Source organism: Chelonia mydas, chromosome 13, assembly GCF_015237465.2.
Source record: "Chelonia mydas isolate rCheMyd1 chromosome 13, rCheMyd1.pri.v2, whole genome shotgun sequence".
In the NCBI taxonomy this organism is placed as follows: domain Eukaryota; kingdom Metazoa; phylum Chordata; order Testudines; family Cheloniidae; genus Chelonia; species Chelonia mydas.
The window spans coordinates 31398593-31411601 of record NC_051253.2 but is presented as its reverse complement, the minus strand read 5'-3'; the positions used below and the strand labels follow the sequence as shown (position 1 = coordinate 31411601).

The 13009-nt window shown below is 49.3% G+C and overlaps 1 protein-coding gene across 5 annotated transcripts in view; it reads right to left on the bottom strand.

The window, feature by feature from the left end:
* MMP24 (matrix metallopeptidase 24) overlaps positions 1–13009 on the bottom strand; it is a 161271-nt gene that overhangs the window by 46947 nt on the left and 101315 nt on the right. For all 5 annotated transcript variants that reach the window (XM_037915274.2, XM_037915273.2, XM_043527290.1 and 2 more), the window contains exon 5: positions 8162–8323. In XM_037915274.2, coding sequence (XP_037771202.1) covers positions 8162–8323 — 162 coding nt within the window. The remainder of the gene's footprint in view (positions 1–8161; positions 8324–13009) is intronic.

Genomic DNA, 13009 nt, shown 5'->3' with positions numbered 1-13009 from the left:
AGAGAAGGCTACACACCTGCTGCACCCCCATCTTCACTGTAATCTAAATACCAAATGAGAAACCAATGTTCCTGACACCAAGGTAATTGAGAAAACAAACTTGCCAAGTCTAATCACTGTTCTCAAACTCAAAAGTCTCCACTGGCTTCATCATCAGCACTAGATGGATCCTGGCACACTGCCAGGTTCTGTGTGACACTTTTCCCTCCATTCCACCAGTCCAAAGAGTAATCAAAAAGATCAACCAGGATTGAGTCAGAGTGAATATAAGAACATAAGGACAGCCATACTGGGTCAGACCAATGGTCCATCTAGCACAGTATCCTGTCTTCTGACTGTGGTCAATGCCAGATGCTTCAGAGGAAATGAATAGAACAGGGTAATTATCGAGTGATCCATCCCCTGTCATCTACTCCCAGCTTCTGGCAGTTAGAGGCTCAGGATACCCAGAGCCTCCCTGATCATCTTAGCCATTGATGGATCTATCCTCCGTGAACTTATCTAATTCTTGTTTGAACCCAGTTATAGTTTTGGCCTTCACAACATCTCCTGGCAATAAGTTCCACAGGTTGATAAATATTTATTACCTATCAATTTCCTACTGGTTCCTGACATTCTGTTAGCTTTTTTGACACTGAGCCAATGTTTTCACAGAACTATCCACAATGACGGCGTGCCAATAGCTAATTTAGACCCTGTCATTTTGTACATATAGTTGGGATTATGTTTTCCAATCTGCATTATTTTGCATTTGTCAACATTGAATTTCATCTGCCATTTTGTTGCCCAGTCACCTAGTTTTGTGGTTCCAATAGCCCCAGTTTGGGACAGACATCTTTGATTCCTGGATTTGCTGCTTCTGTCTGGGAGGGAATATTTCAACATCTGCCTTTGGACCCAGACCTACTGACTCAGCAAGAGGGATGAGTACTTCATTCCGACATGAGCTCACTAAATTCGACAACGTGGGTGATTGCATCTTGAGATCTGTTGAACATTTGTGTTCTGCTGATGTGCAAAACATTATACTGAATCCTGGAAAAGATTTCACCTGTAAATGCTACTTTAGACAATGCAAAAGCGTTTTAATTATGATCAGAAAGTACCAATGTGGTTCCCTTGAATGCTCAGGTTCCAGAAGTTCTAAAGTATCAATTATTCCTTGAATGTTATGGTCCATTATTACTGTTTGTAAGGGTTCATTTATCACCAATGCCAGCATTTCATCAGTGGATTAACGGTAAATCTTGGTCCAATCACAAACTAGTAAAGAAATTCCTTAAAGGATGAGCGAATGTCTATTCCCCAGTTAAATCTCCCATACCCGTTGGGACCTTACCCTGGTATTGTCCCACCTCATGCAGCCACTCTTTGAACCTCTGCCCAAGTGTTCACTGTTTCACTTCTCACTTGTCCATCAGACATTCACCTCTGTTTATTTCCCTGCTCAGTCCCCATCCTCTGACCACACTTCCCCACCCTCCCTGGCCCTGGGGTCATATTATCTTCCCACCCTGCAGTTTTCTCCAACAACATCTTCTCCTCACCCAGACCCCTCTTTTGTGCCAGCCCCCAAGTGCTCAAGTCTCCTTTCCCCACTGAAGATACAGAATCATTTCCTATAAAAAAAGGTTACTCACCTTCTCGTAACTGTTGTTCTTAAAGATGTGTTGTTCATGTCCACTCCAATTAGGTGTGCGTGCATCATGTGCACAGCAGCTGGAAGATTTTTCCCCTTGCAGTATCGGTAGGGTTGGCCTGGGCGCCCCTTGAGGTCGCGCCTTCATGGCACTTGATATAGAGCCCTGCCGACCCGCTACCCCTTCAGTTCCTTCTTGCCGGCCACTTCGACAAAGGGGAAGGAGGGTGGGTAATGGAATGGATGTGAGCAACACAGCTCAAAAAACAACAGTTACGAGAAGGTGAGTAACCGTTTTTTCTTCTTCAAGTGATTGCTCATGTCAGTTCCAATTAGGTGATTCCCAAGCCTAAATTTTGGAGGCGAGGTCGGAGCGTAAATGTGCGCTGACTGAAGTACCGCTCTACCAAAGGCTGCATCGTCTCTGGCCTGCTGGATAATGGCATAATGCGATGTGAATGTATGAATGGAGGACCATGTCGCCGCTCTGCGTATTTCCTGGGTTGGCATGTGTGTCAGGAATGCCACTGACGAAGCTTGTGTCCTGCTGGTGTGTGCTGTGAGCGGAGGGGCAGGCACCTCCGCCAGGTTGTAGCATTCCCGGATGCAGGACATGATCCATTATGAAATCCTTTGGGAGGAGACTGAGACCCCTTTCATTCTGTCCGCTACCACGATGAATGGCTGAATGGACTTCTAGAATGGTTTGGTTTGTTCGATGTAAAGGCTAATGCCCAGCGAACATCCAGCGAGTGAAGCCTTTGTTCCCTGCTGCTTGTGTGCGGCTTAGGGTAGAAAACTGGGAGAAAGATGTCCTGGTTCCTTAGGGAGGAAAGCTGGCTGCGGCCTGAGCTGAACCTTGTCCTTGTAGAACACCGTGTAGGGAGGCTCTGATGTTAGGGCCTTGAGCTCAGACATCCTCCTGGCTGAGGTTATAGCTACCACAAACACCACCTTGTACGAGAGGTAGAGCAGAAAGCATGTCGCCAGTGGTTCAAAGGGTGGCCCCATCAGTCTGGAAAGGATCAGATTCTGGTCCCAAGCCGGGACTGGCTGTCAGACATGCAGATATAGCCTGTTGAGACCTTTCAGGAAATGGCTGACCATAGGGCTGGCAAAGACCGACCGTCCCCCTGCGCCTGGATGGAAGACAGAGATGGCAGCCAAGTGAACCTTTATTGATGACATGGACAGCCCCTGCTGCTTAAGATCGAGAAGGTAGTCCAGTATAAGGGATATGGACACAAGCGTCGGAGACGGATGGTGTTGCGCCAACCAGATCGAAAACCTCTTCTATTTGGCCAGGTAGGTAGCCCTGATGGAGGGTTTCCTAAGGACTTGTTTGACCGGGTCCGAACAGGAGAGCTCCATCAGGTTCAACCATGGAGCTTCCATTCCGTGAGGTGCCATGACTCGAGGTTCAGGTGCTGGAGATGGCAGTGATCCTGAAATAACAAGTCCAGGAAGAGTGGCAATTTGACCAGGGCTTCCACGGACATTTCGAGGAGAGATGTGTACCAGTGCTGGCAGGACCAGACTGGAGCTACTAATATCACTGAAGCTTCTTCCCTCTGTACTTTGAAAAGCACCTTGTGAACGAGAGGGATGGGAGGGAACACGTATAGGAGGTGGTCCCCCCACGGGAGGTGGAACGTGACCGACATAGAGCCTGGGCTGTGATTCAGAAAGGAGCAAAACTGCTGGCACTTCCTGTTGTGTCACATGGCAAACAGGTCTATCTGGGGAAAACCCCATCATTGGAAGATGGAGTTTGCGATGTCCAGGCGCAGGGAGCACTCGTGGCTGTGGAACGACCTGCTGAGGTAGTCCGCCAACTCGTTCTGTACTCCAGGGAGGTACAATGCTTGCATGGATATGTAATGAGTTAGACAAAAGTCCCACAGCATGAGGGCTTCCTGGCACAGGGTAGAGGAGCGTGCACCCCCCTGTTTGTTGATATAAAACGTTGCCATGGTATTGTCTGTCGTAACTGTTACACTTCTTCCTGCCAAGTGGGCTCAGAAAGTCTGACATGCTTGGTGCACCACTCTCAGCTCTCTGACATTTATGTGGAGACTGAGCTTCGCCTGAGACCAGAGGCCTTGTGTCCTGAGGTCTCCCAGATGTATGCCCCAATCCAAGGCTGTCATGTCTGTCACCAGAAAGAGGGATGGCTGAGGACTGATGACGGGGACCCCTGCACACACCACCTGTGTGTCAAGCCACCACAGGAGGGAGTTGAGGACTGGGCAGGGCAGAGTCATGACCCTGTCCAAACTGTCCCGAACCGGCCGATACACCGAGGCTAGCCACGATTGGAGCAGCCAGAGTCTGAGCCTGATGTGTTGCACCACATGGGTACAAGTGGCCATGTGTCCCAGGAGTTTCAGCCAATTCCTTGCTGTGGTGGTGGAGAACTGCCTAAGACTTCGAATGATATTGCCCAAGGTCCGGAACCTCGATTCTGGAGGTATGCCCTGGCCTGTGTAGAGTCCAGTATCGCACCTGTAAACTCTATCCACTGAACCGGGGACAGTGTAGATTTCCCTATGTTCAGGAGAAGGCCCAGTTTGCCGAACATCGTTCTTATGAAGTCAACTTTTGCCTCCACTTCAGCCCTGGAGCAGCCCTTGGTCAGCCATTTGTTGAGGTACAGGAACACCTATACCTGCGCAGAACGCACTTGGTAAACACTCAAGGCACCACTGACAGGCCGAACGGGAGAACTGTGAACTGGTAGTGGTTGTTGCTCACCACAAACCTGAGGTATTTTCTGTGGGACGGAGTTATTGCTATGTGAAAGTACACGTCCTTCAAGTCGAGGGTGGTGTACCAGTCCCCTGGATCCAAGAAAGGGATGATGGAGGCCAAAGAGACCATGCGAAACTTCAGTTTCTTCATGAACCTGTTGAGATTTCGCGGGTCTAGGATGGGCCTGAGACTGCCTTTGGCTTTTGGTATTAGGAAATACTGGGAATAGAAGCCCTTGCCCTTCAGCTCCTGAGGAACCTCTTCCACTGCCCCCAGCAATCGGAGTGAATGCACTTCCTGTATGAGGAGTTGCTCATGAGAAGGGTACTTGAAGAGGGATGGGGAAGGAGGATGGAAGTGCGGGAGGGCAGAAAATAGGAGAGAATATCCCTTCTATGCCATGTGGAGCACCCAACGGTCTGATGTGATATGGGCCCATGCATGGTAGAAAGGGGATAGTCTGGACAAATAGGTAAGGAGGGATGGATCCAGTCATGGCACTGGTGCGTCGTACTCGAGTGCACCTTCAAAAGGCCTGCTTCTGGGCCAAAGACAGCTTGGATTAGCCAGAGCCCTGGCATGAGGACAGGTGTGGTCTTTTCCTGCCACTCCTGTTCCTCCTCCGAGGACCGTCCTGCCGGTTTTGCAGTTGGTAGAACCGCACGGGAGGCTGTGGCTGGAAATACTTCTGCTGAGTCACGGGGGTATGAAGGCCCAAGGATTTGAGGGTGGCCCTTGAGTCCTTTAAACTTTGGAGTCTTTTATCAGTTTTCTCTGAAAAGAGAGCCAAACCCTCGAAGGGGAGGTCCTGAATACTCTGCTGGACCTCATGGGGAGACCAGAGACCTGCAACCAGGAACTCCTCCTCATTGCCACTCCTGTAGCCATTGCATGGGTGGCCGCATCTGCCCCGTCCAACGCCGCATGTAGGGAGGCCCATGCTATCAGCTTCCCTTCCTCCACCAGCGCAGAGAATTCTGCAGAGGAGTCCTGCGGCAGCAACTCCGCAAATTTGGCCATCGTGCCGCAGGTGTTATACAAGTATCTGCTCACGATGGCCTGCTGGTTAGATATGCAGAGTTGCAACCTCCCCATCGAACAGACTTTCCTCCCAAATAGGTCTAGTTTTTTAGCCTCCTGATTTTTAGGGGAGGGTCCCTGGTAGCCCTAGCGCTCATGCTGATTGGCTGCGTCAACAGCCAGGGAATCAGTGGATGGGTGGGTATATAGGTGTTCATACCCACTTGAAGTACCACCTTTCATTCCTCTTGGCCATAGGGGGCAAAGAGGCCGGGGTCTGCCAGAAGATCTTTGTGGTCTCAGTGATGGTCTTAATCAGTGGCAGGGCAATGCAGGCTGGCCCACAGGTGGCGAGGATGTCCACCATGGGGTTGGCGTTCTCTACCGCCTCCTCTGCCTGGATCCCCAGGTTCTGGGCCACCCGCCACCGCAGCTCCTGTAAGACCCTGCTGTCCTCCAAGGCCCAGGCCATCGATGTCCCCAACACGGCCTTATCGGGGGAGGACAAGGACGACAGCCCTGGTAATGGGCCTTGCTCACTCCCCTCGGCGCCGAGGGGGTCATGTGGCACCCAGTGTTGCCATGTCGCTGCCTGGTGCTGAGGTCACCAGTGCCGAGGTTGCTGCCGCTGCAGCTGTCAACGGTGCTGGTGTCGATGCCGGTGCTGGAGCTCCAGGCAAAGGCAGGAGCGTCGGTGCCGCTGATGGTGCTGGTGCCAACGCCACCCGTGGAGGGACAAAGGATGCCAACACCACCAACACCGATGTGAATCTTGATCCCTGGCTCTGTCCCTGGCTCTGATGGTAAGCCCAGGGCATCCAGAAGGGCCTCTGTGCCAGGGGTTGCCACTGGGCAGTCCACAGTGCTGGATAGGGCTGGCAGTCACGCCAGGACCTGGACCTTCTGCTCCTGCTCCTATCAGAGTGGTAGGATTCCGCTTCCGAGGTCTCCGAGAAGGAGGACCACGGAGGAGCAGTGTTCCGCGGTGCCAGAGAGCGGTGCTGGGGACAGGGACCGGTGTGGCTCCCTCATGTAGGTGGCCCATGATGGGGAGGGGAGTGCCGGATATGGAGATTGGCACACCATCATCGCCAGCTTGCCCCTTGACAGAACCGGGGGTCAGGCAGTCGACGGCGACTTGTCCCTTCTCTATGGGGAGGACTGCGCCATGAGGTGTATAAGGTTCTGAGCCACCTCAAACACCTCCGGCATAGAGGGGAGCTGAAGCTCTCTGCCATGCTGGTCCGGAGAGCGGTGAGGACCTGGACTCGACTGGACCCCTGGCGCGGCAGGAGTCTACGAGACCCTGGGAGGCGGTGGGGCTGAGGTGGCCTGGTTTGGGTCTCCCTCCTGCATGCTCCTTGGGCTTGGATGGGGGAGAGTGACCCCTTTCTGGCCTCCTCTTCTTTTGGGGCACCAGGGACTAAGACTGCCTATGGGTGGAGCCGTGGCGGGGCTGAGACTCACAGAAGGCTGCCTATGGGTGGAGCCGTGGCGGTGCTGAGTCTCCTTGGAGTCCTTCCTCCACACTGGCTCATGCAGCGTCAGTGCCAGCCCACTCCGCACGGATGAGGAGGTGTTGGGCATGGGCTCTGCCAACCCCAGGGCGGATTGAGGCCGGAGTGCAGCCTCCATGAGGAGGATCTTGAGCCTTTGCTCCCGGTATTTTAAGGTCCTAGGGAGAAACCCTTCACAGATCCTGCACTTCTCCTTTTGGTAGCTCTCCCCGAGACACTTCAAACAGGAAGTGTGCGGATCGCTCCTGGGCATAGATTTGCCACAGTCCTCACAGAGTTCAAACCCCAGGGACCAAGGCATGCCCGGTGCCGGGGGGCAGCAGTGGGGGCAGTGGGGAGAACCTTCTCCCAAAGGAAACTTATGAACTAACTACTAATACTACAACTACTAAAATACTCCCAACTAAGTAGAACTATATACACCGAAAGGTGGACACTGCCAATAAAGCGCTTGCCTAGGCCAGCCAGCCGTCACTGGCAGGAAGAAGGAACTGAGAGGATGGCGGGTCAGCAGGGCCCTATATCGAGCATCATGAAGGCGCAACCCCAAGGGGTGCCCAGGCCGACCCTGTGGATACTGCAAGGGGAAAAATCTTCCGGCTACCTTGCACGCAGTGCACGCACACCTAATTGGAATTCACAGGAGCAATCACTCGAAGAACTTTAGTTCTTTAAAATGTTAAAGAAATGAGCCCAAATTCCACAAGCAGATCCAGAAACCACAAATTCTTGCAAGCTAACCCTTTCCCTACTCCCACCTGCACCCCTCATATAGCTTTTTGTCCTTGTGTCTAATCTTATGGCCAGGTTCTCTGGCTTGCTCCACTCTTTTGAACCACCTGAGTGACAAGAAGGGAGCATAACCCCAGTATGGTGGGTGTTCCCAGCAGGCATACAGCTGGTGTAGTTGGCTCCTACATTTCACTTGCCCAGCCCTTGGTGTAGGGGGAATATAGAGGTAGGAAGGAGTGGCCAGATCACAATGCTTTGGCTATCCCAGCTGGTGAGCAGCTCCTTCGTGACAGCTGTCAGCTGGTGAATATTAGAGCAGTTCCCTGGGGCTGGAGCCAGGATAAGAACCAGGGAGCTGTAACCAGCTTCCTGATGGCCCCTCACCCTCCCTGCCACAGGAGAGAATCTGGCTCATAGACTGCAAACTCTGCGCGGGAGGAACAATAATATACTCAGCAGCACACTTGGGCCCAGTATAAATAAACATATGGATAATGCTCACCATAGATTTTCTGAATTCCTTGGAGATCATCCTGTGGGAGTTTAAAGTTGTGTGTTTCCATGTACTGGTAGAAAGGAGCCATAATAGCACTGGGGTCATTGGAATGTTCCAGGCCCAGGGCATGACCCAGCTCATGGACGGCAACCAGAAAGAGATCATTCCCTACAGAGAAAACACATGTGCCAATTAACTTCCTAGCCATTAGGTTAGTAACTCTGTAACCCGTAGCTGAAACTCTAGACATTCTCAATACAAGAATCAACCTTGGATATTGTGCAGCCAGTAGCAACACCACCAGCTACTGCAAAGGGATTCTACTGCACAGCACGTACAGTGTGTGGCAATATAAAAATCAATTTACTATTATGTATAGTAATTCCAGGGATATCTACACCAGTGGTTCCTAAAATTTATTGGTTCACCATATTAAAAAAATTTGTTTGAAGTACCACATGCACATTTCTCCTTTCTGTGCACATTTATTTTAGGCCTTAAGTTTTGATGTTCTCATAGTAAATTATGTTTCAAATGTGGCTGGTGGCGGAAAGAGGAGAAGGGAGTTTGGCTGGTGAATCTGGGCTGAAGCATTAGAGGTCACAAAGTTAAGAGCAGCTCAGGAATTTTTCAACTAAATGTTTTTTTCCATTGGAAAACGCCGATTTGTCAAAACTGAAACTTTTGGCGGGAGATATACCAATTTCGATGACATGTTTGCTGGGATACGCTACCCCTTAATCCCATGGACCAGTGTTTCTTGGCCTTTCTAGTTCAAGAGTAGCCTTTGGGAGCTCCCCGTCATCCTCCCTCTTTTACATGGACTTTGGCCAGGTGCTGTGAACCGCACTGAGCACCGAGCCCCCAGTGGTTCATGATAGCCTGATCAGCCAGAATGGTGACCTTCTGACCCATGTCTAAAATAGCACTGCAGGGAGCCAACAGCTGCCAGATCAAGCTAGTGAAGAGACTTTTGTGCTCTCGCCAGTCCCCAGGAGGCTTCACTGCTAAAGCAGCTACAGCATACCCTGTGTCCATACTCAAGAGGAGCTGTTTGACGATGTGATGAAGGAGTACCCCGCCATGGAACTGGAGGCAGAAACAGATGAGACAGAAGTAGCCCTGGAGGCTGGCAAGTTTCTGGCTCCATGTTTGTTGTTATTAATATACGAACGGGGGGGATTTCCGGTTTATGACCCAATGCAATTACAAGTTTGGGTAGCAATGTGTATCTGCTTACAGTGGAATGCAAGCCAGCGTTTTGGCATCTCCCCAACAATGTGGAATTCAAAATGGATTTCAGGAAGGGCAAATAACAGTTAAACAAGCAGTTATAAAAACATTTTTACTTGATACTCACACACAGTTACAAAAATATGCTGGGGTGTTAAAAGTAGGAGCCTTTCATTGTCTTCCCTTTTAGTGTGCCACACTGTACAGATTGGCCAGGCCACACCATAACGAGCCGCCTGTAAACTGTACTCGGGCCGAAGGGGAATGGCATGCCCGGTAACAAATTAACTGTCTGAAATACACCAGGGGTTGTGTGCAGTCCAGAAATGTGCCAGGAAGAGGGGGGATGCTATTCAGTTCTTTATTACCGAAGTATGCTTTGGAGGTGGGGGGGGAGTAATTTTGGTGATGCAGTCCTTATTATGAGCCCCTGTGGTATGTGTCTAGTTCATGTGTGCAGTATCAAGAATCTGTTTTGTCTGGGGTAATTGCTTGTAGTCCATAGATAGATGTAGTGCAAGCAGGCTGTATTGTAGGCCGTAGCTGTACTGGGGTAACTGCAAGAATGCAGAAAACTTTCAGTAGCTTACAGGAAGACAGTAATCCACATGGAAGCTAGCGCAGCATCCTGTTGATTCCCCCATTAATTTTGATCCAATCCTGGGTGCTGATAGCTGCAAACTTCTCCCATAGTAGGAACTAGGATGGGTAGTCACATTTCAGGCAGGGCTGGGGGTGGGGGGCATACTTTCCGGGCCTGCCTCTGTAGGCCATCACCTCACTTCACTGATAGATGTGTTGCTTGGTCACCATAAACTTGAAAACCTCCTTAGCATACATGGCTGGCTTGCCCCTGGTAGCTTAGAATACAGTATTTCTTTGCAACTCAGGAATCTCCAGAATTATGTCCTTCAAAATGTTGAATGCCTGAAAGGGTTGTGAACCATAAGTAGTAAACCACGGCAAGTGTACCATCCTCTTCTCTCCCCCACACAAGGCTGAAATGCTCTGCAATTTTTAAAGGTATCTCATTTCTAAATTCCAACTTACCATTATGTGTGAACGCTTCACACTCTGCCTAACTCTCAGTTGTGCCCACGGAACATCTGGGAATTGAACTGTTGTTCTCAGAATATGCTGAAGCAGAATTTTACATGCTTTGGCCTTGAGATTCCAAAGGCCCTTGAGATCCCAAAGGCTGATGATATACTAAACCTTTTCTGAAATACTGAGACAATAATGTACTGTTTCATTTCTGGTTTCAGGCCCTTCCACCTCTGCAGGCCAGCCACAGTTCAGCAGGTGTTGCACTGTCACAATGGGTCTGTCTACACTGCAATTAGACACCAGTGGCTGGCCCATGCCATCTGACTCAGGCTTGCAGGGCTTGGGCTGCGGGGCTGTTTAATTGCAGTGTAAATTTCTGGGCTTGGACTGTGGCCCAGGCTCTAGGACACAGCAAGGTGGGAGGGACCCAGAGCTCAGGCTACAGCCTGAGCCTGAATGTCTATAATTAAACAGCACCGCAGCCCGAGCCCTGTGAGCCCAAGTCAGATGGCATCGGCCAGCTGCGGATTTTTATTTGCAGCCTAGACATACCCCATGCAGTCAAAGAGGAAGTGTGTCTGCCATAACTGTATGGTGAACAGTCTGGACAGGGCCAATCAGCAGCTTCAGTACTGAAGGGAGAAGGATTCACAGCAAGTTGAAAGGCAAAGAGAAGGTGCAGGGCACATGGAGTGATTTGCAGCTCAGTTTCTCGAGCAGGAACGTCGCTTGAGGGAGGAAGAGACAGTGCAGCAGAAAGACGTGGTGGAGAGGCTGCTTGTGCCAATGGCTGTGAGAGAGCAGGCTCCTGCTCCGCCTGCATGTCCTGTGCCAACACCATCTCCTGAGTCCCTTGCATGGTGCCATGTCCTGTAGACCAGGAACCCATTGGCAAGTTCTGTGGTTGGATGGCTTAGGCAACCAGGACTTAATCTAGTTGAACTGGGCAAATGTATCCCATGCGGGCCTCCATCGCCCATGCAGCAGCACCAAATGCATGCAAAAAGCACTAGAAGGGAAAGAAGAACGGGGGGCAGGGGACACAAAGAAGGAGGGGAGCTTCAATTTTTTTGGAATGGTTTCACTGCTTTTCACTTATGCACTTTATTTTACTACTGTTTTGGTCTTTCTGTGGCACCTGACCTGCCTGTGAGTTCTCTAATATTGTCCTTTTCAAATACAGTGATGTTAACAAATAAAGGCTTTGAATTCGTTAAGAAAGTTTATCACCATCACTGCATCACACCATATAGCATGTGCATTTCAAACAATAAAGAAATGATAAGGCGCATCTGGGAGTCACATCCAAACAAAAAGTCTTGATGTATCTTTTCAGATCCATAATTAAAACCCACAGTTCATCTTCTGTCCCTTTGTTTACCTTATCTATTTTCTACAATTCCTAACTTCCAATTTATATTCATTACTATTAACGTCCCCTTTTTCCCATTTGTTATTTATTATTATCTCTGCCTTCACTTCCCCACTAAACCAGGTCAGTTTTTTAACTAATACAACCTTCTTCCTTGTTTATGGGATTGTGGCTTTTGGGGCATCTAGTAAGGTGTTCTTGAACAATTCCCAATTATCGTGCACATTTTTCTGATTAAATTCTTCCTCCCAGCTGATTTGGCCCATAATTGTTTTCAGCTTTGTGAAATTGGCCCTTTTAAAGCACTAATTATATATATCACTGGTGTGGACTTTATTCTCTTTGCACATCATAGACGTGATCAAGTCATGAACATGTACTTGAGTTATCATTAATTTTTAGATCTGTGATCAATTCCTCTTTAGCTGTCAAGATGAGGTCTAACATAGTGCAACACATTTGAGTTAGGAAATTGTCATTGATAATATTTAGAATTTCCAAGGATGCTTTAGTACTGGAAGCATGAGACCTCCAGCATCTGTCTTTCAAATTGAGTCCCCCATGATCATGAATGTTTTTTACCTACATATTATAGATAGGTGTTTAAGGAGTTGGTCATCCCGTTCCCTCATGTAATTTTGTGGTCTGTATCAGACACCAACTAGTATCCCATCTTGTGCTTCATCTATTAGGACATTAAGAGCATACATAAGAACATAAGAATGACCATACTAGGTTAGACCAAAGGTCCATCTAGCCCAGTATCCTGTCTTCTGACAGAGGACAATGCCAGGTGCCCCAGAGGGAATGAACAGAACAGGTAATCATCAAGTGATTCATCCCCTGTTACCCATTCCCAGCTTCTGGCAAACGGAGGCTAGGGACACCATCCCTGCCCATCCTGACTTATAGCGATTGGTGGACCTATCCTCCATTTATTTATGTAGTTCTTTTTTGAACCCTGTTATAGTCTTGACCTTCACAACATCCTCTGACAAACAGTTCCACAGGTTGACTGTATTGTGTGAAGAAATACTTCCTATTCTTTGTTTTAAACCTGCTGCCTGTTCATTTCATTTGGTGACCCCTAGTTCTTGTGTTATGAGGAGTAAATAACATTTCCTTATTTACTTTCTCCACACCAGTCATGATGTTATAGATCCTCCCTGAGTCGTTTCTTTTCCAAGTTGAAAAGTCCCAAT